Source organism: Vitis riparia, chromosome 12 (assembly GCF_004353265.1).
Source record: "Vitis riparia cultivar Riparia Gloire de Montpellier isolate 1030 chromosome 12, EGFV_Vit.rip_1.0, whole genome shotgun sequence".
Classification (NCBI taxonomy): domain Eukaryota; kingdom Viridiplantae; phylum Streptophyta; class Magnoliopsida; order Vitales; family Vitaceae; genus Vitis; species Vitis riparia.
In genome coordinates this window covers 1488096-1505658 of record NC_048442.1, presented here as the reverse complement: position 1 = coordinate 1505658, position 17563 = coordinate 1488096, and the positions used below count along the sequence as shown (strand labels likewise).

At 30.1% G+C, this 17563-nt stretch overlaps 2 protein-coding genes across 2 annotated transcripts; both read right to left on the bottom strand.

Moving 5' to 3' along the window:
- Positions 1-13168: 13168 nt before the first annotated feature.
- Positions 13169-14259, bottom strand: LOC117926796 (probable disease resistance protein At5g63020). Its single transcript, XM_034846086.1, has 2 exons — positions 13899-14259; positions 13169-13260 (listed from the first exon to the last, which is right to left on the bottom strand). The coding sequence occupies exons 1-2, from the start codon at positions 14257-14259 to the stop codon at positions 13169-13171; spliced, it is 453 nt and encodes a 150-aa protein (XP_034701977.1).
- A 1930-nt stretch (positions 14260-16189) lies between these two features.
- Positions 16190-17552, bottom strand: LOC117926795 (disease resistance protein RPS2-like). Its single transcript, XM_034846085.1, has 2 exons — positions 17291-17552; positions 16190-17202 (listed from the first exon to the last, which is right to left on the bottom strand). Exons 1-2 carry the CDS (start codon positions 17550-17552, stop codon positions 16190-16192), a joined length of 1275 nt encoding a protein of 424 aa, XP_034701976.1.
- Positions 17553-17563: the final 11 nt, after the last annotated feature.

Sequence of the window (17563 nt, the reverse complement as noted above, 5' to 3'; positions counted from 1 at the left end):
ACTTTGTATATGGGGTTTGCCCTTATGGTTTAAATAACGATATGATTCGGGTTTTGATAAAAAGATTCTCTTGAAGCAAACTAACTCGTATACTTTACATGAGGCTTATATTATGGTTGGAATGAACATGAATTTGGTTAGATGACAGTTATGCCTTGGACAAACAAAATTTAGAAGATAAAATTTGGCGAAAGCATGGTGCACTAAAATTATGTTGCATCATATTATAAATGACTAATAATATTTCATTGTCTCCTACAATTCAATTCAATTTTTCTTGGTGAAAGAAAACAAGAAAATTCTTTCAAATAACTTATGAATTTCATTGAATTGCATGTGCTATATAGAAGTCATCAAACACTTTCTTTGGATCTCTTGTTTAAGGAAGAATTGCCAAATTTTACTAATGATAATGTTATGTTTGGTTTTCAAACGTTTGAGGGGAAGATAGAGAAAAAAAATAGAAGGAAAGAAAAATAGTAAAATTTTTAGTTGTTTATGAAAAAGTCAAAGAAAAGCAACTTATATTTAGGCTATGTTTGGTTCCCGGAAAGTACAAAGGAAAGAAAAAAAATGCTAAGGAAAATGATTTTCTCATGTTTGGTTGTCCTATGAAAAATATCAAAGAAAATCAAATATAATTAAAACTAATTAAAAACTTATGTATTTTTAAATTATTTAATCTTTATATTGATGAATTAAAATAAATAAAATGAGTTTGAAGTAACAAAAAAAATAATTTATCAACTTTAATCTATTTTTTTATTTTCTTTCACTTTTTCTTTCCTCCTACTTTTCCTTTGTATTTTCTTTCCCTTGCATTTTCCCTCAAATTTTCCGGGAACCAAACACAGCCTTATGAAAATGCATTTTTCCTAAATTTATTTTCAAATTCGATCAATTATCATTTTAATATTAAATGAATTTTCAAATACCAACTACTATAAAATGTTACAAATTGTATCATTCATATATTATAATATATAATATGTGTATTATTACTTCTTATATTATTTTTAGGAAGTTTCCAATATTTTCATAAATTTTGATAAATTTTTATTGTATCGATATTTTGTGTTAAAATATTCACTAATATTTTTCAATATATTCATAAAACTAAGTTATCAATACATTCGTCAAAACTAATATTTTGATCTTTATCCTTTAAAATCAAAGTAAAGCTTATTTTCATATATGGTATTTTCATCCTTGCCCTTTAGGATCAAAGTGAGGCTTCTTTTCATATAGATTTATCTGAACAATTTCACCAAATTGATCCAATGGAGTATGAGTCCAAGATTGCTAAAGCCACTTCCAAAATTATAAATTGGATTACAAGCTAAAAAAAGAATATAAGCCAAAAAAAGAACAAACAAAACACTTTTGGTAATGGATTATGCAAATTCTACCTTTTTAGCCTTAGAACACTTTTGGTAATGGATTATACAAATTCTACCTTCTTAGTCTTTTAATAATTCCTTTTGTAGGGAAGCCTAGACTGGAACTCAGAATGGAATTCAAACCTCCTAATAATTACTGAATAATTTTACAAGTTACAATTTTATTTTTGCACAAAATCGTTAAACTTTAGCAAGAATCTTGTTTAGTTTTTCTAGGGAATCTTGGTAAACCTTTTAAGGGATTTTTATTCAATTTTTATAGCGAATAAACTTTTTACAAGGTATTAAGATTTTGCAAGGAATCTTTTAGCTTTTGCAAGGAATCTTTCAACTTTTGTAAGAAATCTTGTTCAATTTTTCATTCAAATCATGGGCTTGTTATTTGGTCATCTACACAATCTTCCTAGTAATCCAAGTTATCAAAATCTTCCTTGTCTTAATACAAATGAGTGCATCCTATCCATGGTTGAATAAGTGCTCCATAGATATACCTTATTAACCTAAATTCATTTTTTTTTTAAATCTAAAAACTATAAATTTTCATAATCTTCCTCTTGATAGTTTTGCATGTGATATGTATGGGTTGAAAATAATTGTTCAATGGGTAGGGCTATGCCTTTTTCTCCTCTATATGGCTATGATCACATAAGGAATAAGGATAGGGGTCTTGCCCTACAATTCATTAAGCCTCAAGATGAGGATGACCTCTCAAACAATCTCAAACAATCATGTGGCTTGTAATAATTGTCCTTTTATGGTGGAAAAAACTACTCTAAGCAACCTTTTTTTTTTTTTTTTTTATTACTTTATGTTATTAATGAGATTAATTAAGATTTACACGGGGAAGAATATTATGATGTACCATGGTGCGATGTATATAAATATGTTTAATTCTTTTTGTTGTGAAAATGTGGAGTGTTTTCCATGGATGTTCTAGGTTTGGATTAAGAGAAATGTCCTTATCCAAAAGATGGTTGTGCATACTATAAAATGAGTATTTCTAGGGATGACAATGAGATGAGTTTTTCAAGTACTCGCCCCATCCCACCCCTAATGAGACGGGTTTGAATTTAAGTAAATGGGTTTATGATGAAATTGGAATTTTTTTTAAAAACCCAAAACAAGTTCGGGTATTGTCTTGTCCCGCCTTAATTGTATATAAAATTTAATTTCAAAAATTAAATTAATTTCATTTTTATTTTCCTATTTTAATATATAATAAAATACTTTTAAAATAAGTTATAAAATTATAATATTTTAATTATTTATAGATATGTTTATTTTAATGTAATTTATAAATTTTAAAATATTTCTTTAAAAAAATTAAAAAAAATTCAAAAAAAAAATTAAACAAGGTGGCTATGAAAATTTCTCATACCCACTCTGCCCTATTTAATTTTTTTTCAATGGGACGGAGATGAGAAATATTTTGAATAAATAGGGCGGGGTTGGGATGGGGGCAACCTGTTCAGAACCTGCCCCATTGTTATCCTTAAGTATTTCTATAATGTGATGGAACTGTAGAATAGGAAAATGGTTTCACTTCTACTAAGTGTCTTGAAAGTACTTCATTTGTTCTTGTCATAAGAGATCACCAAACTTGAAATTCAAACCATCCCATGTACATATATGGTTGAATACCTTATAATTTTTCACGAAAATGAGCACTCTACATATAGTCTATCCCAATTTCACATTTCTCGAGTTATTTTAGATACTTCAAAGCAAATGTGTTATTCCATAGGTTTACCATGCAATGATCAACTTAGGATGAAATGTTCACATATACATTCTTATATTTCTTTCTTTATAGAATAATAATCATCTACATTGTACAAAAATATTATTTAGGAATAAGCAAGGTTGGAGGTTGATTTCCTTGGAAATTAATACTTATTTCTAACAAGGTCGACCTAATATATAAACAAAAGTTTACTTATAATAATCATAAAATAAAACTCATATTAAACTAGTAAGGTCAACCATAAAAGAATAAGCATAGAAAGACAAGCTATTAAGGTGTCATTCGGATACACTATCTGTTGATCTTCGTGCAACGATTCCTGGTGAAGAAATTAGAGAAAAACAGAAAAAACACACAGATTTAACGTGGTTCGGTGGATTGCCTACGTTCACGAGAACAGGGAAGAAGACTTTCACTATGTGTAAAATTAAGGTTACATAAAACGGTATTTATACTAACCCTCAGATAATGAAATTTCAAAAAGACCACTGAACCGTACCTCAGGAGGACGTTGCCCTCTCACACCCCTCAACCTATCGTTCGCCCTTAACAATAAAAATACAAACTTCAATGGCAAATTTCGTTATTCCACTCCAACATTTGTCTATTTTTCTCTATATATGTCTTTCCCTCAATACAAGTTACATACTACAACACTATCTTTTTTCTATTTTAAAAAAAAAATAAAAGAAATAACAACTTGTATATATATAAAACGTAATATATCTTATGTAAAATATATAAACTAATGTTATGTTCTTAAAAATTAATTTCAAAATTCTTGAAATTTGAGGTAGTATTTATTTTTTTAAATCTAGTATATCCAAACGATGACTAAATTAAAAGAAAAAAGCTAGAAATTATTCACAAGATAGATGGTACTGAGTCATAAATATGCCCTTTCACAATTTGTTACATAAAAATGGTTTTCTTGATAATTGAATACTTTTTCTCCTAAAACATGAATTCTAACTATAGGTTATGATTTTCTGATGACTAGGTCATTTTTTTTTTGTTCGATTGCTTCCAAAGAACTTTTCATGCCGACTTATACAAAGAGAGAAAATCAAAAGCTTTGCAACTTATATGAAGTAAAAGAGATTTTTATTAATTTAATGTATTTTACATTTATTAACTACATAAAACCAAAGTAGTCATTTTACCTCAAAACTTGATCAATCTTATTGATTCCCAAAACAAGTATTTTTGATAAACATAGAATATGGGATTATAATCAATATTTGCTTTAGTATCTTCTCAATTTGGTTACTCAATGCCCTTTTTCAAGATTATAGTCGTACACTTTTGGTAATTATATCATGCTTTGAACATTTTTTTTTTGGGAGAAAATGTATATTTTGACAATAATTTTAATTCATTAATTATGAAGTGTCTAATTATCAAGTGCATCAATAGAAATATATATATATATATATATATATATATATATATATATATATATATATATATATATATATATTTTTTTTTTTTTCTATTTGAACCAAAATTTATTTTTTGGACCCTTGTCATCAACAAGAAATTCCATTACCTTCCAAATTATCATTTGGGTGTTCCTTAGACCCATCAATAACACCACCTAAGAGGATTGTTTGATATTTGAATTCTCCTACATTCCAAACTAAGGACTAAAATATTGGACAAAAATTCTAGAGAAACTTTTAATGGAATAAAAATTGATCAAAACCCGTAAAAATATTGAAAAAACTAAAAATAATGATATTTATTTCATAATTTTTTCATATCTTTTAAGACATGAACCATAAGAAAACTATCAATTTTATTGAAGAAAAACATCAAAAGAAATGAAGACATACCCATCATTATTTTTAATTTGTATTTTTAACACAAGAACCATAACAAAAGTTACCATTTTTCTTTGCCATTTTGTCCATGGGTTGTCCATCTTCCTTGCTACATCTTTGGAAAATCAACCAAATATGATGGAGGATTCCTCCCCATAACCCATATTTGGATGAAAAGAAAAAACAAAACAAGAAAAATGGGAAACTTTATTGAAACTAAGACTGACGATGTTATCTCCTAAAATGCATATGAATCCTCTCCCAATGGTAAACAAAAGGTTAATAAATACTTGTCATACCAAGGAAGAAAATATCGCCGACATATCGTGTATCGATACGATATTTCATGAAGAAATATCAATTCGACGAAATTTCGAGAGAAATCTCCAAAAATCGACGATATCTCGACGATTTTGGAGATAAATAATCGATTTTTCCCAATATATCACATGGTCAACGTGGGTCAACGATGGTCAAACGTGCTATAGTGAAGTCAATGGGCTACAACCCGCTACAGTATTCGAACCCAAACCACTTGCCATCCGGGCAAACTTGCCTTTGTTATATAATATGCACTAAACATATATATAGTTAAACTCATTATATAAAGAAAATATTAAAAAAATATTTTAAAGAGCAAATTAATTATAATTATTTTTATAATTAAATTCAAAATTTTCTTTTAATTGATTACCAAAAATATAAAAATTATATAATTTTCTTCATAGTGTTTTTAATATCATTAATAATTAATTAAATATTAAAAAATTGTACATATATCATAATTTATTTTATATTGTTTAATACAATTGAATTAAATGGATCATAATTTTAATATTAATATATATTTTAAAATTAGATATATTATAATCAAATATTATAATATTAGATGTAATTTAATAATAAATATACACTTATAAAATTCATATTTTTATCGATGCATACGATATTATTATCAAATATGATAAATCATATTATACATATATCAAATTATTTAATAAAACAACTTAAAAATATCATTATACTTCTAATTACATTTTTATGAAGTTTTTCTTATATTTTTATAAATTTTGATCACTTTTAGGCTTATTGAAATTTTTTTCCAAAATATCCGTCGATATATCTTCGATATATTTGTAAAATCGAAATATCGATATATCTGTGATTATCGATATTTTCATCCTTAGTCATACCTAACCCGAATTGGAAAGCACAAAAAATGGCAAAGAAACCTTGAAAAAAAATCAAGTGTCAGAATAAAATTGACAAAGTTAATTTAACTTTAATTTTAAAAAATTATAAAAAAATTTGTGTTTAATTTAATTTACCCTTGAACTTATGGGGTCTGAAAACAATACTTCTGGTGAGGAAGGTAGATGAAGAGTTGACTTTTGAAAAGACCCATACGCCCCTTGAACAAATTTTCATATGATGAGAGCATAGATATTAATGAGGGTTAAAATAGATATATAAACAATAAAAAGGAGGCATACAACAAATAATATGAACTACCTGTATTAGGGTCCACCCACAGCTTGTCAGCTTCTTGTAAGAGTAAGGCATGGTTGGGAAGCGAAAAACGACCATTGGGATTTCAGTGGAGAATGCCAGTGATTTCGACACTAATGATCTCAAAGGCAAATCCAATCCTAGGGAGCTCAATGTGGATACCGACCCATGTCAGTATATATTTAGCTTGAATAGTTAAAATTTTGAAAAATGTATAAATCTTAATTTATTATTATTATTATTTTTAAATCTTTTGAGTTATAATTTTAAATTTTTATAATTTTAAGAGTCAAAATTTTCAATTTTAAGTATTAAAATCTTATCGAACCAATCTAACCGGCTTCGAACCATTGCATGTGACTCACATGTTATTTTGAAAGAAAACCTAAAATATCTAGATTTCATGTTCGGATCTTATTACTATATAACCCGAATGAGTTATAATCAACCTTCAAGCTCCAAAGTTATGCTAATGCATAACTAAGTTTATGTTATAATTAAAATTGTAATTTGGACGGATTAATGACTAACCCAAATCTAATCTGAATTAAGAAACAATTAATCCGAACTCAATCCAACTTGAAATCTAACCCGAGATACTCAATCTAAGTCCAACTTAACTTCAATTTTTTGAGTTTAGGTTGTTCAAGTTAGATTCGGGGTTGATCGGATTAGACTCAGGTTGATCAAATTGCATAATTTAAAATCCATTTAAAATATTTTTTAAAAAACTTTTTAAATATATTTATATGAAAATTGAAATAGTAAATAAGACAATTTCAAGATAGTAACAAAAGAATAAACATAAACTTATATATTTTCTAAAAAAAAATGAAAAATATATGATTTAATTTAATTTAATATTTTTTCTTAAAGATAGAAAAAGAAAATGAATATTATTATATATGATAATATACATTATAAATATTATAAAAACATTAAATCGAGTTTGGGTTGTCCAAATCTTAGCCTGAGACTAACTCAAATTGAGATCGGGTTAAAAAAAACTTAACCCAAATCCAATATGAGTGTTGAAAATGATTGCCCAAACTTACTCAAACGTTGAACCGGGTTTAGATTGGATTGATTCAACCCATTCAAGTTAGTTAATATTTTAATCTATACAAAATTATTTTTGAAAGAAAATAATATATGCAAGACACATGTATCCATATCTCCGTGTAAATAATCATCCTGGTTGATTTTATATTATTTTATTTAGTTTAAATGGAGAGTTGTATATATTTTACAATATTATTAACAAGTTTATGTCTTTGAGAAAGGAGTATTTAATTGTAAATATCAAAAAATTATTCTTACATTAAAGAAAACATCTCCAAGGTTTATAAACTTTAAACCTGATCTTATTTGACAAACAACTTTTATCAATATTTGTGTATTAAAGTCGCACCTAAAATATTTTGGAAAGTGAAATTTAGTTTTTATTTGAAAATTATATTATCTTTTTTGACAAATATTTTTGAAATCACTCACCGTAAAGCCGAAGTCAAGCCTGACCCGACCATGTAAGCATATATTTAGCTTATATAGTTAAAATTTTGAAAAATGTATAAATCTGAATATTTTATAGTCTTTTATGTTATTTTAAAATAAAACCAAAAATATCTAGATTTTATGTTAGAATAATTTATACGAAAAATATAAACAAGTTTGTAAATCTTTTTAGCCAAGGGGGATTTGGGTTTGATTTTATCTGCCCCGATTATATAAATAAAAATTATTTTAATTAATTTTTTGACATATATTAAATATTATTTTTCATAAAAATAAATATAAATATTTATTAATTTTATTTATTTTTAATATAATTTAAAATGAAAAACAAAACTGAAAGTTTTGAAAAAAATATATAAAAAGCTAAATGGGGCAAGACAATTCTCCCACCCACCTTGCTCGGTTTAAATTCAATTTTTTGGATAGAGATGAGAATGTATATAAATAAAAAGAAGGTTGGGATGGGGTGACCCATCTTTTGCCTCTTGTCATCCATAATAAAACCCGTAAAATGAATTAATATTTTAATCTATAAAAAATTATTTTTGAAAGGAAATAATATATACAAGACACCTATGTCCATATTTCTATGTGAATAATCATTGGGTTGATTTTATTTTATTTTATTTAGTTTTTATAATGAAATACCACAAATATGATATTTTACACTTCAAATTGAAGAGTTGTATTTTACAATATTATTAGCAAGTTCATGCCTTTGAGAAATGAGTATTTAATTGAAAGTGACAAAAAATTATTCCTACGTTAAAAAAACATCCCCTAGGTTTATGAACTTTAGATTTGACCTTATTTGATAAACCACTTTTATCAATTTTTGCTCATTGAAGTCACATCTAAAATATTTAAGAAAGTGAAGTTTACTTTTTATTTGAAAATTATATTATCTTTTCAAAAAAATAATTTTAAGAAAGCATTTCCTAGGAGTAATATATATTTTGTCTTTCAAAGAAAAATGACTATGAAGTCACCATGATATATTTTTAAGTTAGTTATACTTTAATTTAGATGGTGTTTGTTTTTTGACTGAATAAAAAAATCAAAATATTTGATTTTTTTTCTATTAAACTAAAAGTAATCTATTAATATTAATTAATATAATTAAAAGTAAAATTATTATTAATAAGTTCAGTTTAGTTATAATGGTTGATATTAATAAATTATTTTTATCTGAATAGAAAAAGTTCATATCCAAAGAACAAACACTACTTTAGTCTCTCATTTTTTTTTAAACAATGTTACCTTGAAATTATGCCTAAATATTAAATATGTAATTTTGTTAAAAAAAGAAAAAGAAAAAAAAACCATATGAGAAGCACATATATATTGTTATTGGTTTTATATGGTATGTTTGAATAAACTTAATCTATCCATATGTTCGTTAGGTGTATACACAATTGAGTCCAATTTTGAGTATTAAAATTGGACTAAACCAAACTAATTGATTTTCATCTTGTAAGAACTAAGCAAACTAGAATTAGGAAACCTGGTGGTCCAATAATCACAATAACTTGTCTAAATTGGTGTACTTCACTTTGATTTGGTACAATTTGATTTAATATTAAGAACTATTTTTTTTTATATTAATTTGGGTGAAAACCCAAAAGCTTACAATTCAATATCATGGGTTAAAGAACTTAAATAATACTATTATAAGAAGTTGTCTTAAGAACTATTCAAATCATATCATTAGATTCATTACAACTCATACTAGTGCAACTTCATCGCATGAAGAGCTATTGTTATAACCTATGCTAGTAGTACTAAATAGCACAATCATACCTGTACTAAAAAAACTATATAGGTGTAGATTTGAGTCAGACCAAATATAAAAGATTTGCACTAAATTAAGAATATGATTAATAATCATGGTATATGAAATATGTATATATTTGAACACTTATGCATTCATGAGTTCATCTATTAAAGGTTGATGTTCTTTTTCTATAAGAAAGCTAAATTAAGAGATGGATGAGAAAACATAAATGAATTTTGTAATCTATAAAAGAAAAGGAAAAATGGAATTGCCTCACTCTTATTGATTTTTCCTTTGCCTACGGATGCAGAATCATGGATAAAAGTCAAGAATTGATCAGAAAGAAAGATATTGTGTGTCTTATTTTGTCATATCCTCCTTTGAACTCAGTGATCAAAGAGAGACACAAAATCTGGATTAGGGCTATCTTATGGATTACTCAGAAATAAAAGACTTGACAGTGTCTTCCATGAAGCACAAAAGAAATCTTCAACATCTGTTTTTCAGTAGCAATCATCTGCTTGATCATTCAATACATGATATTGAAGCTTATATTCCACCTGGTATGATTGAGGAGATGGAAAAGGAGACTCTGGAGAGTCGAACGCTTGAAAAGGAAGTGTGTAATCTTGCTATTAATTTTGCTACTCGCCAAATTTTAAAATATATCAAAATTCCTGAGTTTCAGAGGATTAGGATTTGAGGAGTAAATGATACAAGGCTTGTGTCAAGATTGAGGAATCTTCAATGGATGAGAAAAAAGTTTAACATTATTATTCTTGTCAATGCCTTGCATTGTAGGACTGTTGCAGATATTGAAGATAGCATTGTAAGTGAATCAGGTCTCTCAACATCAAGCACACAAGAAGAAGTAGATAAATTATTGAGAAATGAGAACTTCTTAATCATTCTAAGTAACGCTGAATTTTGTATAGGACTGGATCAAGTGGGGGCCAGGTGGTGGAACTTGAGTAAGATTCAGAAGATAGTTTCTACATATAGACTTCACAGTGTAAATGACAAACGATTGGATTTGGAGATCAGGTTGAAGGATCATCTACTATCATTGGAATTGTTTCATAGGAATGTTGAAGAAGTCCATATTTCGAGTATTGGTATTCGACAACACATTGTCCAGGTGTTGAAACATTGTTGTGGCCATTTACTGGCTATTGTTCTAATGGCAAGAGCCTTGAAAGGTGTTAAAAATGTTGGCATCTGGGAATATTCATCTCATGCATTGCAGTTGCTACCGATGTCACGAAGAGAAGATAGAATTTTGTTTAATGCATTAGCATTCATTTGGGGGCGTTTAGGTTCAGCAGAGCAGAAATGTGTAAAATACTGTGCATTTTATTTGGAGAGGGAAGGAACAAAGAAAGTTGTTTTGATTGAGAGGTGAATCAAAGGTGGCTAAATTGGAACACTTGATGAAGGAGATGAGATTATTCGAAATCTTGTCAATGCTTTGTTATTGGAGAGTTTTCAGAATGATAATTCAGTGCGAATGCGGGATGAAATTCTGGAGGAGTTGGTAAAATTGTTCATAACTAAAATGAACCCAATGCTTCTTGAACTAGGTGGAAGGGGACTAAGGGAAGCACCAAAAGATGAGGCATGGAAGGAAGTTGATCGTATTCTCTTGATGAATAATAAAATATCTAAGCTACCGAATAATCCATGTTGCCCCAAACTCATAATATTACTCTTACAAGTCAATCATCATTTGAGAGTCATACCTCCACTTTTTTTCCAAAGCATGCCTGTTCTTCAACTCCTAGACTTGTCCCATACTAGAATCAGATGTTTACCACAATCTCTTTTTAAGTTGGTCCTCCTCCGAAAATTCTTTTTAAAAGATTGTGAACTTTTCATGGAGCTTCCACCTGAAGTTGGAGAACTAAGTCATCTTGAGGTACTTGATCTTGAAGGGACTGAAATCATAAATTTACCTACTACTGTTGGGAAATTGACAAATTTGAGATGCTTGAAAGTGTCATTTGATGGGCATGATTACAATAGTAGAAGAAACCACCAACTAGATAGAGTCATTCCCAATAATGTGATAGCCAATCTGCTTCAATTGGAAGAGTTAAGCATAGATGTGAATCCAGATGATAAGTGATGGAATGTCACCGCCAAAGATATTGTAAAGGAAATTTGCTGCTTAAACCATTTGGAGGCCCTTAAATTATACTTGCCAAAATTCATACTTTTGAATGACTTGATGAGTACTAGTTTAAACTTGTCACTAGTGCACTATAGATTTACTATTGGCAGCTATATGAAGCGCATAATATCTCGACTACCAATTGAAGTTTCGGTCAAATTTGAAGAAGAAGAAAGATGTTTGAAGTATGCGAATGGTGAAGGTGTCCCAACTGAAGTCAAGGAGCTACTCCAGCACACTACTGCATTGTTCCTGGATTGTCATTTAACCCTTGTCAGTTTATCAGAATTTGGGACTGAAAATATGAAGAATCTAAAATTTTGTGTATTAGGGGAATGTGATGAGATTGGTACCATTGTAGATGCAAACAATAGAGATTTAGTACTCGAATCACTTGAGTACTTGAGTCTTTATTATATGAAGAATTTAAGGAGCATTTGGAGGGAGCCACTTGGTTGGAATTCTCTATCTAATCTAAAAGTTTTGGCATTGTATTCCTGTCCCCAATTGACTACCATTTTGACCATACGTGTCCTTAAGAATGTCTACAACTTAGAGGAGCTTTCGGTTGAAGACTGCCCTGAAATCAATAGCATACTGACTCATGAAGTTGCAGCTGAAGATTTACCATTGTTGATGGGTTGCCTTCCAAACTTGAAGAAGATATCACTTCATTACATGCCTAAATTGGTCACCATTTTTGGTGGTATATTGATTGCACCAAGCTTAGAATGGTTAAGCTTGTATGATTGCCCAAACCTCAAATCTCTTTCCCATGAGGAAGTTGGAAGCAATAATTTAAAGGTGATAATAGGAGAGGCAGACTGGTGGAGCACATTGAGGTGGGAAAAATCAGAATGTTTTCAGCCTTCTAAACTGGATTCTATCTTTTTTCCAATTGAAAGAGACACTGATTTCACGACAAGGTTAGCAGAAATCAATGATCAACTTCCAGCCCTGATGCAAGAGACAAAGCTTTCTCAACAGTCAGGTAGTTTTTCCATTTCTCTTTCTTTTGTTTCCGTGAAACAAGAGTGGGAAAGCACTAATTTCCCACAACATTTTTATTATGTGTCCAAATTTCCAAATTCATGTACATTTCTTTTCCTACTATCTCATATTTGGTATTCTTGTTGGCCATAATTGTCTATTAGAGACAGGTTCTGGAACAAGCTCAAAGCAGAAGCAAGTAGCTTAGAATTGTGAATCAATGCAGTGCTAGTTAAGCTTGAGCTACCATGGAACTGCTGCTTCTTCTAGCTGAAAAAAAGAAAGGGCCAGTACTCGGGCATCTTTCAGTGAACAGCCACTCTCCGGACAGCAACCTGCTCATTCAAGCTTGATGAATGTATGGAAATTAAGCCTCAACTTGAAACTTTTCCAGGCCACTTGTGATTGTGTTAAATATTGATGCTTGTTTCTTTAGTTCTTTTATGTTATGCTTGGTTGTGAAGAAAAGGAAACTTAGGACCTTACAACTATGTTATGTTATATAGACTTGCTGTATGCTTCTGAGTTCAGATTTCAGAAGTGATATCCCTCAGTTTGATTTGTATTGAATTGACAATTGGCTTGTTTTATGTCATGTGCATCTCTAAGTTTGATTAGTATTGAAGTGAGAAATAGTTTGTGTTCTATGTCATTTGCTCTTGTTCTAGTAGTACCACACAATCCCCCTTCTTAATTTTTTAAAATTTGAGGTAGTTAATTTTTTTTTAATATCTCAAATTTTTAAATAATTTGTAAAATTATTACTTTTTTTTTTTTTTTTTTATATCTAATATAAAAGTTATTGTTATTATCTAATATTAAAATTAGAAAACAAAAAATATATACAAATTAAATAATTTTTTTTTCTTATTTTGAAATCTACGCAAACTATTCAATCCTTCTTCCCAAAGGGAAACTTTTCTTCCCTTGTTTCTGAAGGTTCTTGCTACTTTGTCTATCAGCAGCCGCGAACCATCACACTCTTTAACCACCTCCTTAGCGATTGATTCAATTGAGGGGAAAGAAAGGAGATGGCCCGCTGTTGCCTGGAACATGTTCCAAGCATCATCAGGTGACAATCCTTCCACAAGGCTTAGCTCATGAAGTCCCATGTCATAACAAACACGATGGTATCTGCTTGCTATGACCACCTTGAAGTCATTCTGGTTATTGTGGATTCCCATTATTATTTTATCTGGATCAATGATGTGACAGACTTCATCAAGAAGAATCAAATACTTCATTCCCTGCAACTCTTCAAATGTTCCCCAAGCATTTTCCATGTAAACAATGCCTTTCTTTTTCAGTTTTAGCTGTTGCATCAAATACTTCATGCTTGTTCAAGTTTTGCATTATTGTGCTTTTGCAGCTCCTACTCTTCCCCAGATCCCAATCTTTCTTATATCATTGTCCTCCGGATAACACAGTATGTCATGTGCATATTTCTGAAATGATGAGTTGTCTTCGATTTTGAGTGCATGTATTTTCCTGAACAATTTCTTTGACTACAAAATATCTAATGAATCTGAACAATGTTCCCCAAGCATTTTCCATGTAAACAATGTCTTCTTTGGTCCATAGTCAATTTGAAACAAACAAACATTTAATGAATCTGAACAATTTCTTTGACTACAAAATACCTAATGTTTTCATTTTAGTGGTTGAATGCATAGCTCTTACTTCATATTCATATTTGTAATCCTTTTCCCATATAAACAAATAAATTAAAAAAATAAGATGAGTAAATCCTATTCAAATTAATACTAATATTAAGATGACTACTAAGATGAGAAACAATATATGATAGGGGAAAGAAGGCTGATCATGTGTATAAAAGAAATAATCTCTAGATGAAATTTTATGATCTTGTTATAAACCTACCTAAAAAGAGTGAATAGGCGGTTCTTCCTTTTTAGCCAATTTTTATCTTTATATTTCTCTAAGAATTATAGAAGAAGCGAAATTTAATCACACTAAGATATAAGTGATATACATGGAAACCACCCACAAAGTCTCTTGGAGACGAGACTTTGTGGATGTAAAAACCATGAAGTATTGACTGTAGAGCTCAAATACACATTTCAAAGGAAAAGTATACAAATTTATTTGATGGATGCTAATCTTATATCTTATTACACCCCATAGCCTACATTAATCCTCATGTTCTCGACACAGCACCACACATGCTCCTTAGCGGATACCTCAACACCTAGAGATGATGCAGATCTCTTTCATGAATCCAAGAAAAAGTCACTAACTTTATAATAGTATCAAGATAGAAAAGCTAATAATTCTTTTTCCAAAAATTTATATCCAAAGAAGAAGATTTTTTTAGGAATAATATTTATGGGCTAGGATCCTAATTTTCCAAAAACTGATTTAAAAATATGAAAAAAAAAATTAAAACAAATCACACTAGATAATTTTTGAAAATTCTGCTTAAATAATTGAGGAATTGGTTAAGGGTGCTTGAGCATCCCTTGCCAGTGCTCCAGGGTGGTGCTTGAGTGTCAAGTTTGAGCATTTGAGCACTCTATTTGTTTTCTCTTTTAAAATTCAAAAACTTAAACTCAATTTAAATACCCTAAAGTCTTAATTATGCTACATGTTAGAACTATTAACCTTTATGACCTTTCTTTACTTGTGATATCTTTGGTTGATCCTGTAACCTTGATCTTCGATAGAGTGTAAGACATAATAAATATGAAAATTTTCCAATGCTAAAATCAAATGAACAAAATTGTTAACTTAAACTAAGTAAACAACCAATGCACCCACACTGGAATTTTCAGAAGTTGACATCGTTCAAAGCAAGGTAGAGAATATAACCCAAAGCAGTACATCTCACACAAATAGTCTCAAAATAAATATAGCACGTCTCACACAAATAGTCTCAAACAAAATACAAACCAAAAAGCAAATCTCAAACAAGTAAAAACCAATGTAGCTTTGGATAGAAACAAACCGACATAGCATATCTTAAACAAATACATGAATTTGAATCCCACATTCAAACTTATGGCTGAGGCAATAACCATTCGCAATCATCTTTAAAGTGAAATTGTTGCACATAAATCCGAAGAGCTAGTTGAGGATGCAAAGAGACTCTAATCTCTGTTTAACGGCACCGTCATCCATCCATTCTAGTGCTTCCCACCATGCTTGCTGCCCTTCGATGCATCTCAATTTGGTTGCATTGGCATTGTTGAAAGGCAATCTCTTCAACATGTGACACATAGATATTTCAATTCTCTGTAAAGATTGTCACTCCAATGAATCATCAACCCAAATGCTTCTGAGTCTTGGGAGATTAAGGAGTGTTAGGGTCTTCAGTCTTGGAAGTTGGTTGGATTCTAATCCATTGTTCTCCGATTTCATTATTATCTCTTCAATTTTATCACATTCTTCAACTCTCAAGTCCTCCAGCTTAGAAAACTGTTGAATCATGCCATTAGAGAATATCTTCTTCAACTGTGGACATCTAAGTAAGACTAGAATCCTTAAAAGAGTCGAACTTCCAGCATAAACAGGGCCCTGCCAAATGCTTTCCAATTTTAAGACATTCTTTATGTGCAAATGGTGCAAATATTCAAACACATTTTTTGTTATTCCAGTGCCATTGATGATGGTTTCAATTTCATTGCATCCTTCAATTGAACAAATAAAGAGATCATTCATGTTCTTGATACCAAAATCTGATAGCCTTGAAACTCCCTTGTGGTTAATTAGTCCAAATGCATGAGTTTTTGCAAGTACCTTGGAGATTACAGGATTAATGCCTTCACCATTGATGAATTTCAGACAATTGTAGCCTGGATATTCAAAAGACTCAAGAATTTGAAAGCAGGTTAAATTTTGGTAACCAACAGCAAATTGGAATGTGAAAGAGAGATCTTCCCAAGCTGGGCTGGTGCTGACAAAGAAATCTTTCCATGCTGGGCTGGAGCTGACAAAGAACTCAAGGCAATGCACTGTAGTGAAGCAAAATTGAAGAGAAGTCAACTTTTTCAAGGTAGCCACCTCCTCCGCGATAATATTTCCATTCCCGGCCCACCATCGCAAGGACGAATCAATGTCAATACTGAACTCTTCCAAGGAAACAAAGCTTGAAACATTTCCTGATTGGTTCTGAGTTTGGCTTCCCCTGCCAAAATTAGACAAAGACATTCGTAATGACTTCAACCAGGTTAAAGTTCTAATTTGATATAAACTAAGCTTAGTCCCTCGGATATCAAGCACCTCAAGCTGCTTAAGCGCTTCTATGTCAGTTGGGAGTCCTACCAAATGGATGCAAGAATTCAGATAAAGTACTCTTAAGACCAATCAAGTTGCATAAAGATGAAGGTAATGATGTGATGCCCGTGCCATGCAAATCCAGAACTCGAAGATGGCATATTGATGTAAAGAAGAACTCAGGAATGGCAACCAAGTTCTTATTCCTTTGAAGTAACAATGTTACAAGATCACAACAGTCTAGAGCTTCTAGTAAACTGTGCAGTTCGTTATCCATCAAAGAGATGCGATATACCTGTTTCCATTCTTCAGGATTTGGAGGCTCTTTCAATCCCTCACGTGGCTTTGCTAAAAATTTGGAATCTTCCCTTTGTTGTGATATTTTAAGGGCCATTTCCCGAAGCA

Coding starts and splice junctions, on each gene's coding strand:
- LOC117926796 (XM_034846086.1), bottom strand. CDS start 14,259: ATGAAGTATTTGATGCAACAGCTAAAACTGAAAAAGAAAGGCATTGTT. Junction 13,261..13,898: donor GGTGGTTAAAGAGTGTGATG/GTTCGCGGCTGC, acceptor TTGAATGAGCAG/GTTGCTGTCCGGAGAGTGGC.
- LOC117926795 (XM_034846085.1), bottom strand. CDS start 17,552: ATGGCCCTTAAAATATCACAACAAAGGGAAGATTCCAAATTTTTAGCA. Junction 17,203..17,290: donor TCGAGTTCTGGATTTGCATG/GCACGGGCATCA, acceptor TCCATTTGGTAG/GACTCCCAACTGACATAGAA.